This window comes from Capricornis sumatraensis, chromosome 18 (genome assembly GCF_032405125.1).
Source record: "Capricornis sumatraensis isolate serow.1 chromosome 18, serow.2, whole genome shotgun sequence".
NCBI lineage: Eukaryota > Metazoa > Chordata > Mammalia > Artiodactyla > Bovidae > Capricornis > Capricornis sumatraensis.
Genome location: NC_091086.1, coordinates 27,001,591 through 27,022,279, shown reverse-complemented (window position 1 = coordinate 27,022,279; position 20,689 = coordinate 27,001,591). Strand labels below are relative to the sequence as shown.

Here is a 20,689-nt window from a genome sequence, read left to right as displayed (position 1 = left end):
CAATGACTCTGACTTTCCAAATGGGTAGGCTAGGCCATGCAGTGTTCCACAGTGACCTCCCACTGGTCTTCCATCCCGTCCCACTGATGAACCTTTTTTTGTGTGCGTGCTAAGTTACTTCTGTCTAGAATGACTCTGTAACCCTATGGACTGGGGCCCACCAAGCTCCTCTGTCCATGGGATTCTCCAGGCAAGAATCCTGGAGCGGGTTGCTATGCCTTCCCTCAGGGGATCTTCCTGGCCCAGGGATCAAACCCGCTTTTCTTGTGTCTCCTGCACTGGCAGGTGGGTTCTTTAACATTAGCATCACCTGGAAAGCCCTTTTCTTGGGCCCTCAAATTCTCCTTCAGATTTTCTTTTCTTGGGAAACCTTACTTTCTCGAAAAGGAGATACATAGGTTAGTTCTAAAGGGCTTTGGTGAATGCCAGTGTATGGATATTTTTTTTTCTAAAATTCAAACAATGAAACTTCAGATGGATTGAGAATCCCAAGTCATTCATATACTGGGACCTACTTACATGTTCTCAGAAAGTGGAGAGGCTTAAAAAATAATCCTTCTCTCGCTATAATCCTGTATCCCTTAAAGTAGATCTAATTAGGCAATGACTGGGTAGACAGCACTCCATTTAGATGACTATTAAACATAGATCATAGGAATGCAAATTATTCTTCCCTTTGATTCCTATACTTGTAAGTAAACCAGAAGCCACAGACCACGGCCCCCTGTCTAGATCTAAGTATAAAGGGGCATCAATAAATGGGTGTGGATCAAATGATCAAGAAGTCACATCATTCTGTACCTTCAGAGGAACTGTCTTCGTAGGGATACATTAACAAACAAGTACCATCTCGCATCCCTAAGAATCTTAATATCATAAAGAGCAGGTTACTGAGAAATACGTTAGCCAAACAGTGTGCTGAGGCCAATCCTCTTATCCTGCTATAATCAATTATTATTTTTAACCTGCCAGCACTTATTTCCCCTTCCTAACTGTATCCTAATTTCTCTCAGAAATTACTTGGCATTTCTATCACATAACCCTAATTATGAAACAGGATCAAGTGCTCACAATGTGCCATGCGTTGTGCTTAGTTCTTAAATATCATCTCACAAACTCCCTTGGAGATAATTACTATTTATTCTGCCCGCTTCAAAAACAAGGAATGTGAGGCTTTGGGAGGTTAAACGATTTGTTTCAGGAGAAACACGCGGAGGCGGCAGAAGTAGAACATGAATCCACGTAATCTCACCCCATCACGTAGGCGCTCATCCTTGCATCTTACTACCTCACCTGTGAAGCAGCCCAATGCCCCGTTTTCCTTGAGCCAAAGCCCAAGACCCAAATTATACCCACTGGACTCACTCGCTGGAATCCGGCTCTAAAACAGAACGGCAAAGGGACTAAAAACTGTTTCAGGGATCTCACCTAATTGGCCCTGCCGTGAGATTTAGGTGTACTGACTCCTTCAACCCTGATCCTTTAGCCTCCCCACCAGTCCTCAGGGAACTGGGGATTCTCCTAATATTCTTCTACTAAATCACACTTGCCTTATTAAGTGAGCAGAATTGGTTCTTATCTTGCAACCAGAGGATCGCTGCTGATACACGATCATAGAAGAGGAGGTTATAAGCCAGCTTAGGAGAGGACTGTATGGAACCCTCAAAGAACCGGAGGATGAAACTCTGTAGGTGCCTGGTAATAACTGAACAGAGGCACTGAGAAATGCCGTGTGCATTTCCTCTGCTGCCCTTTTTGTGGAAATGATGAGGGATGAGTCCTCCCCAGCCAGTGGGCCGATACACACCGGCCCTCTCCTCTATCTCCGGCACTTTCAGCAGTTTCCAGGAATGGACCCTGGCTGTGAGGATCTAAAGAAACACAGACACTATGAGGCGTGGCTGAAGAATAAAAAAGAACCCCTAGAGATGAGACCATTGTCAACTCTCTCTATATACACTTATTTCATATAATGCCATCACTCTTAACAATTCTAGGACACTCTGTCTTGGCATCACCTTCAGAGTCCATATTATAATACTTCTCTCAAATGCCTCAATATTGTCTTACCCCTTGGAGGGGCTACCTTTTTAGAATTAGCTTCATCCAGGCTAATCTGATATCTTATTTGGTGACTAAGGTTGGTAATCATATTAGAATTAATATTTTTGGTCACTAGTGAAGCATGACAGTAAACCAAGGAGACAGCTTTTTTCTTGTATGGCCCATAAAATGTCTCCAAAGCCATTCCCCAAATGCTTTTATCAATGGCAGCAGGGCAAAAAACGTACGCAATGTACAAAGATGACCACTTTGAGGATCAACATGAATAATACAACTAGACAGTCTGACACAATGTTCACATGCATTACCTTGTATACGCTTCAAAATGAGAAATGCAATATTACTATCACTATTGTTGTTACTATTCAATACGTTTAACAGAAAAGACTCAGGACATTTGAGTAACTCTTCTAAGGTCACAAGGTGGGTGAGCAGGAGAGCTAGCAATGAAACCCAGATCTCTCTACTTCAGAGCCCTGCTCTTCTTCCTCTATGCAGGTTCTGAATTGCACATCAAAGAAGCAAACAAAACACAGCACTTTGATTTTGTTTTCAAAATAAAAACCTCTTGGAAGAGAAAACCTAGATCTATTTCTAACTACATAAACATTTGTAATTAAAGAGCACAGTCTGTGCACAGTGACCCAAGACACATCTTAGAGATGCTCACCTCTTCCTCAACTGAGGTCTCCATTCCCCAATCTGTCCTTTGTTATTTTCTTCCCTGGTGATTCAGAAAATCTTTCTTTTACCCTCTCATGCCTCTAACTCGCTTGTGTTGTGTTGCTAAGTTTTCCCTAAGTTCCTCAAGTAGTTCTCTTTTCCAGTCTCTAAGCTAAATCACAGAGTAGACAGCTTCCTGGCTCTCTCAACAAAGGATCTCAGCCTGACCCATTTCCTCTTCCCTCCCTTTTCCCCTCCTTTCCTTATTTTATCCACCCATACTTCCACTTATTTACAAACCCTCTGGTTTTCTATTTACTTAACTCCCTCTGCCATTCCACAGAACACATTTTACCTTTTTAAAATTCCACAAAACTCTAGGAAAATGGTCATAAATTTCAGTGGAGGTATTTTATGCCTAACTGGGTCCTGAGAGACCAAACACAGTTCTTCGCATCCAGGTGGACTGACAAGTGAAGGAGCAGATCCATTAATGAAGTTCTGCATGTGGGCAATTCAGTGAGCAATATGCAAATATCAGAAACATATCCAGTGCGGGGGCGGTGGAGTGGGGAAGACATGAGCACCCATTTGTTTCGCCAGACACACTGAACACAGAATTAGAAATACTTTTAGAGTGCCAACAATGCCAAACAAGAACCACAGAAAGGAAGAGGGCACACTAAAAATGTACTGGATATGCAGACATCAGAAATACCTAGAGGAATTGCCTTTGGGGCACAGAGATCTAGGGAATGTCATGGCTAGAAAGGTACTCAAGAAAATGACAGCAGAGGTGAAGAGCTTACTTTGAGTCTACACACAAAGAGAAGATGAATATTACCCTATGGTAGAACATGTCATCTCAAGCGTTAACGGTGAGTGGTCTGAGAAGCAAGGTGAGTGCAGAGGCTCAAGCACTGCCCTATCCTGAACTCTCAGACATCCTCCGTCTACCTCACTGCTCACACACACCAAGGGGTCCTCTCCTTGCTGATGTGCCTTCCTGGGGTGTTGTGACAACAGGCACTTCAGAGGAGTCAGGAAGAGAACTGTGGGGACTGAAGAAAGCTTGAGGAATTCTACTTCACAAGAAGGAATCTTTTCCTTAGCTTATAACGGACCTTTCAGCGTTTCCTAAAGGGTTGTTCTGGAGAAGGCAATGGCACCCCACTCCAGTACTCTTGCCTGGAAAATCCCATGTACGGAGGAGCCTGGTAGGCTGCTGTCTATGGGGTAGCACAGAGTCGGACACGACTGAAGTAACTTAGCAGCAGCAGCAGCAGCAGTAGCAGCAAAGGGTTGTTCTGTATCCACAGACCTAATCTCTCCTCCGTCCTACCCTCCATTCATACAGATTCAGTAAGAGACAACATAGGATCCTTTTCTACTCTCTTCTTAAAAAAAAAAACAGAAAAGAAGGGAAGAATACTTCGGGGAGAAGATGACAGCAGGCTGTGTTTCTGTGCATGGATCAATATATTTTAAGGGAGGGAAGGCTTTAGGGTCTGCCTTTGAGTCAGACAGTCTGTGTATGCGTGCTCAGTTGCTAAGTCCTGTCTGACTCTGACTCTTTGGGACCCCATGGACTGTAGCCCACTGTTCATGGGATTTCCCAGGCAAGAATATTGGAGTTGCCATTTCCTACTCCAGGGTAGCTTCCCAAACTCAGGCACTAAACCCCCATCTCTTGCAGCTCCTGCATTGGCAGGGGAACTCGTTACCACTGAGCTACCTGGGAAGCCCTAGACTTAACTTACACCTTGTCATTTGAAGCTATCTATTGAATTATCATAAGATTTAAAATAGATTATGCATGTGGAGTCTTTAATACATATCACATACCAGAAAATGTTAATTTTTATTAATGTTAAGTATTAATAGATCCAATTAAAAATTTCTTCTGAATAGTGAAAGAATGCTCTGAGTGAAATCCTCATTTATTCATAGAGTTAAATAATTCAGTGTAACACTTAATTAGAAAAATGTGGGAAATTAGACCCAAAGGAATTTTCATTGTTTTGCCCCACCACAGTCTTGTATTTCTAAGTGTGCCTAGGGGAACACGCTTTAAGGCATACAAGGGTGGGAAGCCCTTTGTGTATAAAGGGAGTGACTGAAGAATGCAGTTTTGCTGTTCTTTCATTTTTTTCTTTTTTTTTTTTTTTAAAGGAGACTGCATACAGTGTCTGAGAAGAAAAGAATACAGTAACTAAACAAAACATTTCCCAAACTCACTCCCACCCTCCTACACAAACATGGACATGATACTTCATTTTCTTCGAGGAGAGGGACAAGCTGGCCTAATTAAAATCTGTATACATTTGGAGAGATAACAGGGATGATGGCCCAGATGATGACGACCATGATGACGAGGATGGCACAGATAATAATGTCACCTTGTATTTCCTTCTGCCGATCACAAAGTACCTCACACATATTATCTTGCTTATCTTAGGCTGCACTGTCTGTTGGATGGGGATGTGCGTGTCACTGTCCACATTTTCCAGAGAGTCAATGATTTTCCAACAACTTTCCAGCAACTCAATGGCAACACTGTTCAGAGCAGCATTCTCTCCTACTGCATTCAGTATCCAATTATTCTCCCAAATTTGGCTGATTTGTTCATTGGGGGCACTTGAATATAGATTCCCAAGCCTTACCCCAAAGATTCTGTTCCGGACTGTCCTGGAACTCGTCTTTTTGCATTTATTTTCACAGATCCCTTAGGGGTTCCTTAGATCAGGCAGGTTTGGGAAGCACTGTGCTCTTCTAACTCAGGGTGGTGAGGAAGGGATACAGGCTGAAGGGGACGTTGGTGACTTTAACTCTTCTAATTTCATGGTAGCTTTTCTGATCAACTGGAGAATAACAGAATGGGCTTGGCGTAGGCTCAACAACCACCCGGCAGAGTGCTGCCCTATCTGAGGGATATTATTATTTGAATATACAGTGAGTGCTCACTGTGGCACAATAATATTGAAAGAACATTTGGCAGTGTCTCATTTGTACTTTTTCTATCGAGGACAGGCAAACAGAAGCCCGTGATCTGAGAGATACTTACAAGTTTGTCACCAGATTCTATGTACAGTGGTACTGCTATCCGCCTTTGCTAATTACTAGTCAATGTGCAAAAATGTCTTAAATTAAACCCAATATACATAATTAAAAAGGATGAAATGGGTGCCTATTGCTCACTTAGCAATTTAACATATATTCTTTAAGTGCATTTTTCTACATTATTAATTTTTTCTCATAAAGAAGTCATGTAACATTTTTTATCACAGAACTTTACTACCTAAATAGAACTCACATATTGCTGAGCACTTGGGTTGTTTTCACTCTCTCATACAAACGCACAATGGTATGGCGAATGCCTGTGTGTATACCTTCATTTTTCTCTTTTCTCTCACTCCTCAATCTAATCAAACACCAAGACTCCTCGAATCTCTGCAAAGAGCTGTGAATCCATCTCCTCCTCTCCATCCCCAGCACACCCACCCCAGTTTGGATCCACACGATCTTCAACGTGCACTTGGTCGGGAACAGCTGTTGGGTAAGTATGAGGCTGCCTCTTGTCTGTCTTCCTTCCAATCTGTTTTTCTCTGCAGCTTCAAACACTGTCATTCTAACATACATACTTGGTCCTCCACTTAGAAATGCCTGATGACTTGCCATTGCTCATAACATAAAGTCCACTGTTACGCTGACTTCCGAGGCTCTTCCTGCCACTGCCTTAATCTACTCTTGGAGGCTCCTGTGCTGTTGCTCCCACTCACTTTCAGCTCTTTTTGTTCCTTACTGGCCCCAGTCTCCTGAGCTGGACCAGCGCTCCATGCTTCCATATCTCACTGTTGTTGACCCTTTGGCACGAGGTTGTTGTTGTTCAGTTGTTAAGTCATGCCTGACTCTGAGCAACCCCATGGACTGCAGCATGCCAGGCTTCCCAGTCCTTCACCATCACCCAGAATTTGGAGAACTCCACATTCTTCAAAGTTCAGCCGGGAGTTTCCCCCAGGTAGAGTCACTTGCCCTCTCCTTCAAATACATATAGGTATGTGAACTTGCTTCAACGGTGGCACTTAGCTTGTACTTAATTATTCATGGTTCCTTTTCTGTCCCCCATGTGACTTCTGTGAAGCCAGCAGTCACATTTTACTGTTTTTATTTCCAACACCTACCTCATTGCATGCCACATATAAGGTGCACAGAAAAATTTGTTGATGAAATAATAATAATAAATTAAAGCAATAATGATAGTCTGCATTTGTTGAGTACATTCTGGGTACCAACCACTATGCTAGTCACTGACTGAGAATTTACTGATGAGGAAATGAAAACTTTGAGAATTTAAGTAAGCTGACCAAGACTACATAGTTAGTAAGAAGAAAGCTGGGTTTTCAACCTCTTTTTGCTGTTCTGACTCAATGAATATGCAGTTTCATTTAATTGTTTCAGTTAAAATTGTAACAAAATGCCCAGAGCAGATATTTAGTCAATAGAGATACAATTAAATTATATTTTCCCATTTTCACTGGTTTTCTCACTGTCAGAAAACCAAATATAACTTAAATCAATTTCTAACTAAAAAGTGATTGTTAGACCTGGTCTTTTTACAAGTTAGTAGAGATAGCTCTACTTATCTAAATGAAAGCATAAGAAGGCAAAACATGTTAGCTTTAAGGAAGGAAACAGACTTTGGTTCCTCTAAAAGACATAAATTTAAGTAATTAGTAGTCATACTCCATGCACTTAAGCAAATCTTTTAGTTCAGTGTTTTTCCTGGAAAGGTCTTTTTAATGTGGGGATTTTTGTAAAAGTAAACTCCTCCGGCTCAAAAATTTAGAATATTCCACACTCATCAGATGCATCAAATATAAAAGTAAAACTAGCAAAAAAACTCCCCCCCAAAACCAATAGCTAACACTCACATACACAATCTTTATTAATTTTTTATTAAAGCTATTAAACATAATGTGTTCTCAGCATTCCTCAATCACATTCCTAAGAAAGCTTACTGTGCAGCACTTGTTCTCTGTAATCATTAAGTGTTGCCACTATCTTTGCTCTTATTAAAAGAAAGGGAAAAAAAGAGCTGCATGGTAAAGCTAGTTCCTGCCAGTGGCTGATGCGGAGGGTGAGACTTCGATTGCAACATTTGGGTCTTCATCCCCCAACCCATTCTGTCTAAAGGCACGTTTTTTTAGTTCAGTGTCCCCTCAGGCCTTATAGCTCTCTCTCACCAAGGTCTCTTTCCCCTTCTTCAGAGGCTCCTACTTCCAACTACTATTTTATATACATACACAATGGCACTACTGGTAAAGAACCCCCCCCCCGCCCCCACCGGCACCAATGCAGGAGACATAAGAGACACAGGTTCCATCCCTGGGTCAGGAAGAGCCCTTGGAGGAAGGCATGGCAACCCACTCCAGTATTCTTGCGTGGAGAATCCCACAGAGAGAGGCACTTAGGGGGCTATAGTCCATGGGGTCACAGAGTCAGATACAACGGAAGTGACTTAGCACGCTTATAATGTAAAAAGATATATATGTATCTTTTTTACATCACATACACTAGTTGTTTTTATTATATACACACAGAGATTTAAAAGGCAAACCTACATATAAGTCACTAGTACTGTCACCATAAAATAGTTGTTTAGTTTTCTTTATTTAGCCAGCACAAAGTGTTAAATGATTAGTCCAGATAACAGCAAAATAATTGTTCCAGTTAAACTGTTCCAAAAAAATTGTTTCCGTTTTTTTTCTTCAATGGATTTTAGGAATTGCTTTGTGCTTTAGAAGAACACTAAACAAAATTAAGTTTCTTTTCATTGTGTTTTGACTAGTATATTTTGATAGTTTACTTTTTAAATTCTCTGCTTAACAACTGATTAAATTCTATTGAAAATGCACTTTTAAAAAAGGAGTTATGGATATTCAGGGTAAAAAATATGAGTGGAGAGATACCAAAATTTTGGACTAAAACTACTTTTGTTTTATTTTACGCTTGTCCCTGAATTATGTGTCTCCCTCTACAGGTAAATGGTAGGTAATTGTACTAGTTTTATTGCTTTGATAGAAGAACTTGTATTTTCTCCTTAGTCGGCCAACCTTTACTTATCTGAAGGCCTCTAGGATATAATCTGTGGAAATAATAAAAATAGCTCTAAATATAAAGACCTGTTCAGTGAGAAATCGGGACAGTATAATTTTTTGAGTCCATATACAAAACAAAACAATAATGTATCTATTACCCAGAAATCAATATCCTTTAAGATTTCTTTTACTTTCTCCAAAACATACACTTCATGGTGGGGTCAGAAGGCTACCCTAATTTCACTGATAATTTTAGAAGGGTATAACTTGGGAAAAAGGGGTCTTGCATTTATTCTCAGTTCTCTAAGTAGCATTTTTTTTCTCACTAGGACTCAATTTTCTCATTTTTAAAATAAAGGACTTTAAATGCATTTTCTCTCAGTTACATTCTCACCATGAAGATCCTTAATTTAAATATGATTTTAAAAGCTTCCCTGGTGGCTCAGAAGGTAAAGTATCTGCCTGCAATGCAGGCGACCCAGGTTAGATCCTTCAGGAAGATCCCCTGGATGCGGGCAGGGCAACCCACTCCAGTATTCTTGCCTGGAGAATTCCATGGACAGAGGAGCCTGGTGGGCTACAGGCCATGGAGTTGCAAAGAGTCTGACACAACTGAGCGACTAACAAAGCGACAGAAAATGTGGAAATTGCAAATACTCTAAAGTGATATTGTCAAGATGTGACAGGGTCTCAGGAGATGGCCACAGAACATTTTTCTTGAGTTCGCTTCGTTTGAAAATGAAATGCTCAAAAGAACTAACCGTGTTCCCAAATACAAGGCTCTATACCAAAACCAGGGCTCACTGTCACAATGCAGGTATAGCTTGGGCAGCTCTGACTCTCTGCTGCCCTCTCATGTTTCAACACACTCTAGTTTTGCTATTCACCCTCAGCTAAGGACCTACGCACGTGAGCCTTGCACTAAGTGTGTGTATGCGTGCTCAGTTACTCAGTCATGTCCTGCTCTTTGCAACCCCGTGGATTGTAGCCCACCAGGTTCCTCTGTCCTTGGGATTTTCCAGGCAAGAATACTGGAGTGGGTTGCCATTTCCTCCCACAAGGCATTTTCCTAACCCAGGGATCGAACCTGGGTCTCCTGCATTGCAGACCAATTCTTTAACCCCAAGACACCTGGGAGCTTTGCATTAAGAATAGGGATTCCTAAAGATGTGCTGTCACTACTGTTTGCAAACAAAATCACAAATTAAACACACAAGTAAAGCTGATACATCATCAATGTTCTTCTTCTCTACACTACCAGTTTAAAAATTAGCTTTAGGATCAAGAACAAAAAAAAATCAGGCACAGAGGGGGGATGCAGGAAGAAAACTTGGTGAATTACTCATGACAGGCTTCTGTTCCTCACCTAACTTATCTCCTTGAATTCCTGTAACAGCACCAAGAATTAGGAACTCCTATCTCCATTCTTCCAATGAGGGAATAAAACTAATGAGAGAGACAAGGTTTCACTCAGGCCCAGAAAGCCACATGCCATCTTTCTGTTATACTACACTAAAGAACAAATAGGTCTTCAGTAGGAAGGCTCTTTTCTAAATGAACATTTGGAAGGTGTTTTTTGTTTTTTTTTTCATTGTTACACTGATGTAGAGCTATGTATTTACCCATTATGGAGAGCAATAAAATCTGGCAACAAACACACTTCAGCCCTAATAATATGAAATCAAACTTTCCCAACTTTAACTCATGTAAAATGGAATAACCTCCAAGGGGTAAAGGAGTGTTTTTAGTTCTATGTGAGAAAGTTCTAGAAGGCACAATGTGACATATATGGAGAGTTAAAACTTTTTTAAAACTCAGGAAGTTGATTTATGGAGACTTAATTTTCTTTCCATCTCCCCTAGTTCATACAGAATGAATGCTAGACACAAAAACCAAATAAAAACAAGAAAAAAAAATGATGTATTGAGTGCTTATTCTATGCTGAGAGCATTGCACACATGAACTCATTTATTTAGCAACGGCTATATAAAACACGATCATTGTTTTGTAAATGGGAAAACAGGCAGAAAAAGGGTACGTAACCTGCCCAGGGCCACACAGCTATCATGATAGAATATGACTTGGATTCTGGACATGCAGAGAAGCCCCTTCCTCCCCCACGAAATCACACACAATTCCAAGAGTGCCCCATCAGTGATGTTCTATGGAGGTGCTCTGCAGGGGTTCTGTGTACCAAGGTTGGCCTTCTGGATCAACCATGAACTTAACTGCATAGAGTACTACACTGTTCCTCTAGAACCCATGAATAATTTCTAAGAAGGCCAAGTTCACCTTCAAGGTTGCCGCACTGACTGTTTAACACTCTCCTTCACCCTGGCCAGGGAGTGAACTTGGAGTCAGGTCCCATGCCACTGAGGGAGGAAATTCACAAGCACACCTTCCTCCTATGTCTTGTCTTCTAGCGAAGCCTCACGATTTATGTTTTTAAAGGCCCACTTTTTCAGAATGAGCTCAGAGAGGAGAATGTCCCTTGCTGTTGCCTTCATTCCCCTACTCCCTCATTCAACTTTTCACCTTAGTTTGCCATGCTTGCTGCTGCTGCTGCTAAGTCGCTTCAGTCGTGTCCGACTCTGTGCGACCCCATAGACGGAAGCCCACCAGGCTCCCCCATCCCTGGGATTCTCCAGGCAAGAACACTGGAGTGGGTTGCCATTTCCTTCTCCAATGCATGAAAGTGAAAAGTGAAAGGAAAGTCGCTCAGTCATGTCCGACTCTTAGCGACCCCATGGACTACAGCCTACCAGGCTCCTCCGTCCATGGGATTTTCAGGCAAGAGTACTGGAGTGGGGTGTGGGCAAGGAAAAAGGCTTCCATTTGCTAGCCAGTTAATTTCCTCTTGTGCTTTGTGATGAATACAGCTGCATGAAGCACTTAATGACAGTTAATACTTAATGACAGTTAATTAGTCTCCTTTCATAGATATTTCTATAGCCCACAGCCCCAGGTCAAGATCATGCGGGTACAAATGAGGCCACATTAACCTTGATACCCAGATATCCATGACCCACAGTTCTCCCTGGTATTGCTCTTGGTTTTAGCACTAAGTGAAAACATTTGGGAGCTTCTGTGGGACTTCCCACATGTATTTAGGACCGCTTCTGTGCCTCCTGAGCGGACTACTCTCTTTTTAATCAGTGCCAGATGCCTGCCATGATGGTCAGTTAGCTGCCCTGACCACGCAGCACTGCCCACCTCTTGGTGGACACAATCTTCCACTGGTACCTGCAGCTGCTCTTCTGGGAGGATGCTCTGTGGAGCTGGCTCATATGGAACCTCAAGCTACAGGAGCTTTCTGGGACCAAAATAGCACTGAGTCCTGTACAAACTGCGATGTCAGCTGTCTCGCTTATTGCAAAGGTGAAGAGGGCTCAGGTCTAGCGCTGGGAGCAAGGCTGGGAACCAGGTTTCATGTGGTGTCTCCCATTAGATGCACCAGGTACGTTTGGGCTCTCTTATATTGCGGTCTCTGAAGAAGAAATTTCTTACTCAAAGAACTTACTTTAATGTATAGGAATTTCAATTATTGTTCATCTCTTGACCAATGGCAAGAAGAAAACAGGTAAACCAGACAGAGACTATGAAATGCCAGCTGAAAATCATCACCAATAAGATCTTGAAAGATAAACATGGTAAAGACAACCAATAATGCAATAGTCAATGGAACGCAAGTCTATTTGAAAGACATTCAGGAAAGACCAACATTAACAACTTTCCAGAATCACTTTGATGTGGTGACCACAAATGAGCCCAATTGAAAGGTCCTGATTGGACATGATGAAGTTCACTTTCTAGCAAAGTATAGTCACTAATAACATAATAATGAGCTCCTCTGCATGTTATGAGCTGGACTCCAAGGAAGACACTTGAATCAAGTGAAGTGTGGGTCTAGTTTGGAGAATATGTTAATTGTCTTCTGGTAATAATTTTAGAAAACATAGGTTTTCTTCTCCAGACAATTATTTTAATGAGTCAACTGGAGTTTCAAGAAATGATTAAATGAGTTCAAATGTGGTTTCAGGTTCAGCAAAATGAGATCATTTGCTCTGTTTCTGGATCAGCTGAGGTCAAGCCCCATGTCTAAAATAGACTAATAGGAATGGGAGTAATCTTATTCTTCTGCCCTTTACACCCTTCATCCTTCCATCCACTTCTCTTCCCCAAACATCTGTTCTTTTGATCTCATTGAACTTTCAGCTATTATATAATTACTGCTTCTCTCCTCTCCCAAATTGAATTTAATTTCAACTTTGTGGGTCCAAAGTGGGAGTATTAGAATGGCGTTCCTTCCTACACACAAGTGGGGTATTGATTAAACAAGAAGGTAACTTTTGTTTATGTTTTGACTTTCATTAAACCAAACTAGCATATATTAACAATATGATGATAGCACAAGCTCAGAAACAACATGTTCAACACTTTTAAGGTAATGCTACCTCTCAAGATATGAATGAGCAACGCTCAACTGAGTAGGAGTACAAATTTAACTGGTTGTTTTTTTTTTTTTTAAAGGCACATTAGTTAAGTTTTACCAATAGCTTAAAATGGACAGCTTGTGAGATCAATGAGAGAAATGATATGATAAAGAGGAAAGGATTAATTTCTTAAATACTTTAAAACTGCAGGAAAAACTGGTACTATAATAATTAGGTGGAATCTTGGAAAATATGCTTTTTTTCTAGACGTGAAAAGCATAATCTCCCAGATCTTTCTTACCTGTTAGGGTGGCTTTGTTGATGGATGGTTGGTTGCACATGGGTGATCTTCTGACAAAGAGAGAAAAACACAGAGTGGTAAATATGTGATATTTTGTTGGTTTCGGGACTCTCTGAGTCATTTCAAATACACCATTTAAATGTAAGGATTATTTTTAAGTTAGGATAAGCAAATGAAGATTTTTTTCATGCTAGCCAGTCTAATTTCTATGCACCCTTTGTACTATAGTTCAGATAAAAAAAAAAAAGAAAGCTAAATCTCATTGTGATAGACTTTGGGGTAAATAAAGCTGATGTAAATGTCACAGAGACAGGAGAGAAGAGGAAGTCTTTATTGACTGACCATATTCAATTAAGCCAAGGCTTACAGAGCAAACACTGACTTTCTGAACTTGAAAAAGCAGTGAGTCTACAACTGGTTTCTCTAATGCAATGTTACAAAACTTTTATTTTTGCATATCTTGACATGATTACCTATACATTATCAGAAGTGAATGATTCCTTGTAAACTATATTACACTTAGAGAACCTGCTTCAACTTTTTCCTATTTTCTTATATTAAGAAACATCTCTGATACATTTGTTAGAGAGGTATATTAACAACTGGCCCAAATAGATGCTGTTGAGATTTTAGAGACACTATAAGGGTACTTAAGTCAATCCTGTTTAGTAGTCTCTAATTTTTCAGATGTTGGTGAAGTTTCACAAGATGATTATAAACCCTTTGGGGTTAAAAAAAAAAAAAAAGAAATGCCATATGATTAATCTATATTCCCTGCAGAGCCCAATACACTGTATTCAGTGTTTAGTCAATTATGTTGAAGAAAATATCACTTATGGAATCTTAAATTTTGTTGAAATGTAATTTTATAAAGGTGTTATGACTCTGTGATGGCCTAGAGGGGTGGGGGTGTGTGGCAGGAAGGCTAAAGAGAGAGGGGATACACACACACACACACACACACACACACACACACACACTTATGACTGATCCCTGTTGTATGGCAGAAATCAACACAACATTGTAAAGCAATTATTCTCCAATTTAAAAAAAAAGGAAGTTACTAGAATTGAAAGCTCTTAAAATACAGTGATATTTAAAACATTTTATAAAATAGATACATTCAAAGATGTCTCAAAAGTGTTTGTTTTCATTTTGGGGGTTGTTTTGGTAGCACCAGTAGTGGCTAACCCTTAATAAGGGGCTTAATGTGTGTCTGACATTTTGCTAAATGAGCACTTTAGATGGATGATCTCATTTAATCCTTACAACAAAGCTTAAGGAAGACAGTTTCATTGTTCCCATTTTACCAATGAGGAAAACACAAGCTTTGGGAATTTAAAAGGCTTCTTCAAAGTAAGAAAGCTGAGATTTGTGATTCCAGGGCCCCATGCTCTACTCTGTCGCCTTATTTTTTAGGCAGCTTTTTTAGGCAACCTCTGCAGATGGTAGGTTCCTGCGGAGCCTTGGTCCAATCTGCCTCTCTGAGATGAAAGATCTCTTAGCAGGGCTGGGAGGTACATGGGGAAAGCAGTCTGGCACTTTTTAAATTCCCACTGCCTGGGTTCCAGTCAGCATCTGACTGTTTCATTGCTCTTAACTTTACTGGTTATCAGTTTGGGATTGAAATTTTGCATTCATTTGATTGAAAATGCACCAAAGTTAACTTCTGAGTCATTTTAGTTTTTATTATGAAACTTAATTAATGCTTCATTAAAAAGAAAGTTTAATGCTTAAAAATGCTACTTGGAAATAGTTCTGGTCTATATACCAATAGTCATCTACTTGCTGAGAGTTTATTATTCAAATCGTTCATATAATGATTGGGCTTCCCTGGTGGCTCAGCGGTAAAGAATCCACCTGCTAATGCAGGAGACACAGGAGTTGCAGGTTCGATCCCTCAGTCAGGAAGGTCCCTGGAGAAGGAAATGGCAACCCACTGCAGTATTCTTGCCTGGGAAATCCCATGGACAGAAGAGCCTGGTGGGCTACAGTCCATGGGGTCCCAAAGAGTTGGATACAACTTAGCGCCTGAGGACAGGCACATATAATGATTACTCCTTTTTAGTCCTTCCTCTGTGAAAATTTAGAAAGTATTGATTTTTTTCTGGAAAAGGTATCAAAGAAATATTTTCTAAAACTTTTCTATAGTTTTGAAAACCAAATCATGCGCTTGTTCCTTATTATCTTCTTTTGATATCAACCTGACAACTGGCACTTGGGAACTTGATATTTCAACAAGTAACAACAGCAGAAAATATTAATCATTTGATCCACGGCTACAGTGATAAATCATTTAACAAAGAATGAGCCAGAACTCACTTCTGGAATGGAAAATCTCAAGGGCAAGGAAGAGCAGGGGACAGGAACTAGCAGCAAGTTAACAAAAGTCAGCTGTGAGCAAGTGAGGGTCTGCAGGGGTCAGGGCTTCAGATATATCCTTCCAAACTCATTTCTTATAGGATTCAGAAATGGTGGATTATGCAAGCTAGTGCAGCGAAAGTCTCTCAGTTATGTCCAACTCTTTATGACTCCATGGATTGTAGCCCACCAGGCTACTGTCCACGGAATTCTCCAGGCAAGAATATTGGAGTGGGTACCCATTCCCTTCTCCAGAGGATCTTCCCAACCCAGGGATTGAACCCAGGTCTCCTGCATTGCAGGCAGATTCTTTACCAGCTGAGATACCAGTGAAGTCCCTTGCATATACCTTTCACAAAATCCAAGGATGGGCTTGGGAGTGTTCTAGTGGCATTGTGAGTACCCAGTGGGAAATTATGGTTCCCTCAACTCATGATGTGATGAACCATTTTGCCATATCCATTTTGCTATCACTGAATAGAATAGAGTTTATCTGTGTGTAGATTGAGTCCTACTATTCTGATACCTGAGAAGGCTGATTGGGTTTGAAGCTATAAAGAAGGTACAAATCTGTTTCAATCAAAAGAGAGACTACACATACCTTTGTGCTCATGTCTGACTCTCTGCTACCATGTGGACTGCACCCTGCCAGGCTCCTCTGTCCACGGAATTTTCCAGTAAAGAATACTGGAGTGGGTAGTCATGTCCTACTCCAGAGATCTTCCAGACCCAGGGATCAAACCTATGGCTCCTGTGTCTCTTGCATTTGCAGGCAGATTCTTTACCACTAAGCCACCTGGGAAGCCCAGAAAAACAAGTCTACCAGATAATACTGGTATTATTTAGACTTCACCCAGGGCACTATAAGGCAGGTCAAGTTCAGGCAGAAATTATGTTTTTCTACCTTCCTCTTAGCTGCTCTTTTCCATTTTAATCTGTTTTGCCCTTGTGAGTCAGTTGAAAACCTTTGTCTCATATAGAAGAAGCCTCAGATCATCTCTCTGGGGACAGAAAGACTAGCCTGATGCCGTCATGCCTGCTGAACAACTGTCTGCCTGCCCACAGGTACAGACGCTGCTACTCAAATGACCAAGGCCGAAGGAAGCGTAAAAGGAATTAGTTACAAAGTTTTTGTTCACCTTCCAAAGACAAAAATCTCAATTTACTGGACAAAAATTGAGGTTGAAAAGTTTAGAAGGGACACCAGTAACTTAATTTCTCCTGCAGAGCTGCGACTTTCCACAGAGAAGGTCATGGAACTTGGGAGCTGCCAAATGCCAAAAGCACCAAGGAGGCCACTGAACATGGAAGACATGTTTGGCAATGAACAGGCAGCTCGAAACATACCCTTAGGTTTCCCAAGCTGGATTTCTGTGTCACCCTTCCAGCCGTCAAGCACGTGCAGAGTGACTGTGCTGGGTATTACACTAGGCACTGGGAATTCAAAATGAACTAGATACAACCTCTGCTTTCTGGGACCTGAAATTCTTAAGCAGCATTCAGACAAGAGATCAGGCAACTGGAATACTGAGAGGAATGTGCTAAAATAGGGGTGAAGGACAGAATGTAATCAGAAGGTGATGGATAGGCACACCACCCGAGTTGGGTCCTGTGGGTGTGGATGCAAGAGGGGTGTTACTTAGAGATAGTACCCCAAATGAAATTACATTTTAAGTTGTAACCTAAAAAATGAATTACAGTTAGCCCAGTGGATGAAGAGGGGAAGAGGGAGGTGAGAAATGCTTAGGAGCAGTAGGACTGCAAAATTTCATTACTTGCAAAATGTGAAAGTCAACTGAACCTTCTGAGTTCCATTCCAATTATTTGCATTGTGGCATTTATACTGATTTTTTAATTTAAACCTTGTTCTGTCACAGAAAGTATGGGTATAATGGCCAGAGATTTTTTTAATCACAGGGAAAGTGAATTTGGGAGGTGGATTCTGCTATTATGGGATGGAAAGTTTAGATTTTTTTGTGTGCGTTCTTTAAGAAGTAGTAATTACAACAAAATTTTATATCCATAGATAAGTTCACACACATTTTTATTCACTTTCCTCTTCATATTGATTTAAGGAATTTTTTTCCTTGAAAATTCTTTAGAGTTGATATTTTAATGATAACATTGTATTATTCATAATGTTGTTGTTTAGTTGCTATATCGTGTCCATGGACAGCAGCCCACCAGGCTCCTTTGTCCATGGGATTTCCCAGGCAAGAATACTGGAGTGGGCTGCAGGGGATCTTCCAGACCCAGGGATCAAACCTTGGCAGGTGGATTCTTTAGCACTGAGCCACCTGGGAAGCCCTCATTATTCATAATAGGTTAGCACAAAAATGGAATGCGAATAACTAATCAGTTTTCCATTTAATCTTGGAAAATTAATTTTCTTTTTTTTCATTTCCCATCTTTATTAGAACCGAGTTATAGTTATTTTCCTTCTCATCTTTCTCTCTTTCAAATACTTCCTTCCCCTGTCATCCCATAAATCCCAATTTTGTTAACTGCTGATCCAAGTCAGTAACAGCAGGAGAATTAGAGATCTTCCCTGTGATATCAGTCTTCCCTCATGGTTCAGACACTAAAGGATCTGCCTGAAATGCGGGAGACCTGGGTTCAATCCCTGGGTCAGGAAGATCCCCTGGAGAAGGGACTAGCAACCCATTCCGGTATTCTTGCCTGGAGAATCCCATGGACAGAGGAGCCTGGAGGGCTGCAGTCCACGCAGTTGCAAGGAGTCGGACACGACTGAGCGACTAACACACACACCTGTGATATGAGGCTTCCCCAAGTAACGGTCATGCTAGAATTAAGAGGATGCCTTTGGGTTAACTTCAAGTCTTGATGACATTATTTGTCAATGGTTAATTTATGAAGTAAGCCCAAACTATAAAGTTACCCTGTGTGTAAATGACTAGGCAGAGGACTGATCATGCCAGGTGATCTCTGACAGATGGAATCACCATATTTATTTGTCATCCTGATTCATTTCTGATATGAGAACCATCACTCCAAAGTATTTATAGTAAATTAACAGGACTTCATATGACTTAGTGTAAATGGTTAGACACCATGGCAATGATTCAGAGAAATCTAATATATTGCCTCAAGCTCAATCAAACTGAGAAAACACTATTTAAAAGGTTGGCTGGAAGGAGGGGGTAAAAAGAATAACTTACTTGCTAGGTGCTCGGTCTTGCAAATTAGTCAATGCAGCAAAGTTGTTTCGTACAGTTCTCAGGCTGGCCAAGACCTACAGGAAAACAGGATTACTTAAACTTCTTGAAATAAGGCCCTCTTTAATGCAATATGAAACAGTTTGGTGACTTTTAAAAACAGTTTGCTAAGGGAAAGTTTAATGTTGCTTGCAGCTTAGCTTCATATCGTACTGAAGAATCTCCCAGCAACTGGTGAAGGTGACATGGATCTATTTGAAATCCAGAGAGGCCAGACAGGGATTTTCCAGATATTTGTCCACACTGTCTATGAATATGGTGACCTTAGCAGCAGTTTTCATAGTATTGCTGGATTCCCCAGTCAGTAAAACAGTATAACAGGAAATATATAGAGAGAGGGCTGCTGTTGCATCTTATAAAAATTTGAAATTGCATCCTGTAAAATATTAAGGCTCACTTTAGGTAAAAAAAATGTAAAACAAAATTATCCTCAGTATCTTCACCAAGAATGCTACAGTCTTGAAGTCAGCAAACGAAGTATACTTTAAATTGTTTTCTCACCTTTACCACACAGCTATTCTAGTAAACAGAGATTCTTTTCTTCATTAAGGTTATCTGAATCATGAATTATAAGGTCTCAAGCAAAAAGGGACTGCCCTGGATGCGTACAGTGTCTGGCCCACACAAGATACTCAAGACAAATTTGTTGGATAAATGAGTACATGGACACAAACATATCCACGTACCAACGGGTCCCACTGTCTCTAATAACTCTTCCTTTTTCTACTTGTAGTGAAACTATAAAGTGGCAAAAGAATCTAAAGACCAGGAGGGAGAAGTGACAAGAATACTGTATCTCCATCTACCCCCTCACTTTCTCCTAGAATGGACAAGTCTCCTGAGGCTGGAGTCTATATCAGGTGAGAGTACGGGTCATCTGGGTGACAATCAGCATGTTAAGTTTATCTAGAATGTCTATTTCAGATGTCTCATTAGGTGCCATACAACAACCCAGGTTGCCTGGCTCTCTTACACAGTCAGTGTGTGAACTTATAAAATTCTATCATCTCTTTGACCCTAACTTTCTCATCTATAAACCAATATAGTAATGTCTGGACTTCCCTGATGGCTCAGATGGTAAAGAGCCTGCCTGCAATGCAGGAGACCCATGCTCAATCCCTGGATCAGGAAGATCCCCTGGAGAAGGGAATGGCAACCCACTCCGATATTCCTGCCTGGAGAATTCCATGGGCAGAGGAGCCTGGAGGGCTACAGTCCATGGAATTGCAGAGAGTTGGACATGACTGAGTGACCAACAGGTTTTATAGTAACATCTGGGCTTTCCAGGTGGCTCAGTGGGTAAAGAACCTGGGTGCAATGCAGGAAACACAGGCAATAAGGGTTTGATTCCTGGGCTGGGAAGATCTGCTGGAGGAGGGCGTATCAACCCACTCCAGTATTCTTGCCTGGAGAATTCCATGGACAGAGGAGCCTGGTGGGCTACAGTTCATGGATCACAGAGTCAGATATGACTGAAGTGACTGAACACACGCATGCATAGTAACATCTACCTCACAGGGTTGCCGTGAAAAT

General features: G+C 41.0%; 1 protein-coding gene across 4 annotated transcripts in view; it reads right to left on the bottom strand.

The window, feature by feature from the left end:
- Window positions 1-20,689, bottom strand: part of PDE4D (phosphodiesterase 4D) — a 972,033-nt gene that overhangs the window by 172,612 nt on the left and 778,732 nt on the right. For all 4 annotated transcript variants that reach the window (XM_068990575.1, XM_068990576.1, XM_068990577.1 and 1 more), the window contains exons 4-5: window positions 19,100-19,173; window positions 13,560-13,609 (exon numbers count right to left, since the gene is read on the bottom strand). In XM_068990575.1, coding sequence (XP_068846676.1) covers window positions 13,560-13,609; window positions 19,100-19,173 — 124 coding nt within the window. The remainder of the gene's footprint in view (window positions 1-13,559; window positions 13,610-19,099; window positions 19,174-20,689) is intronic.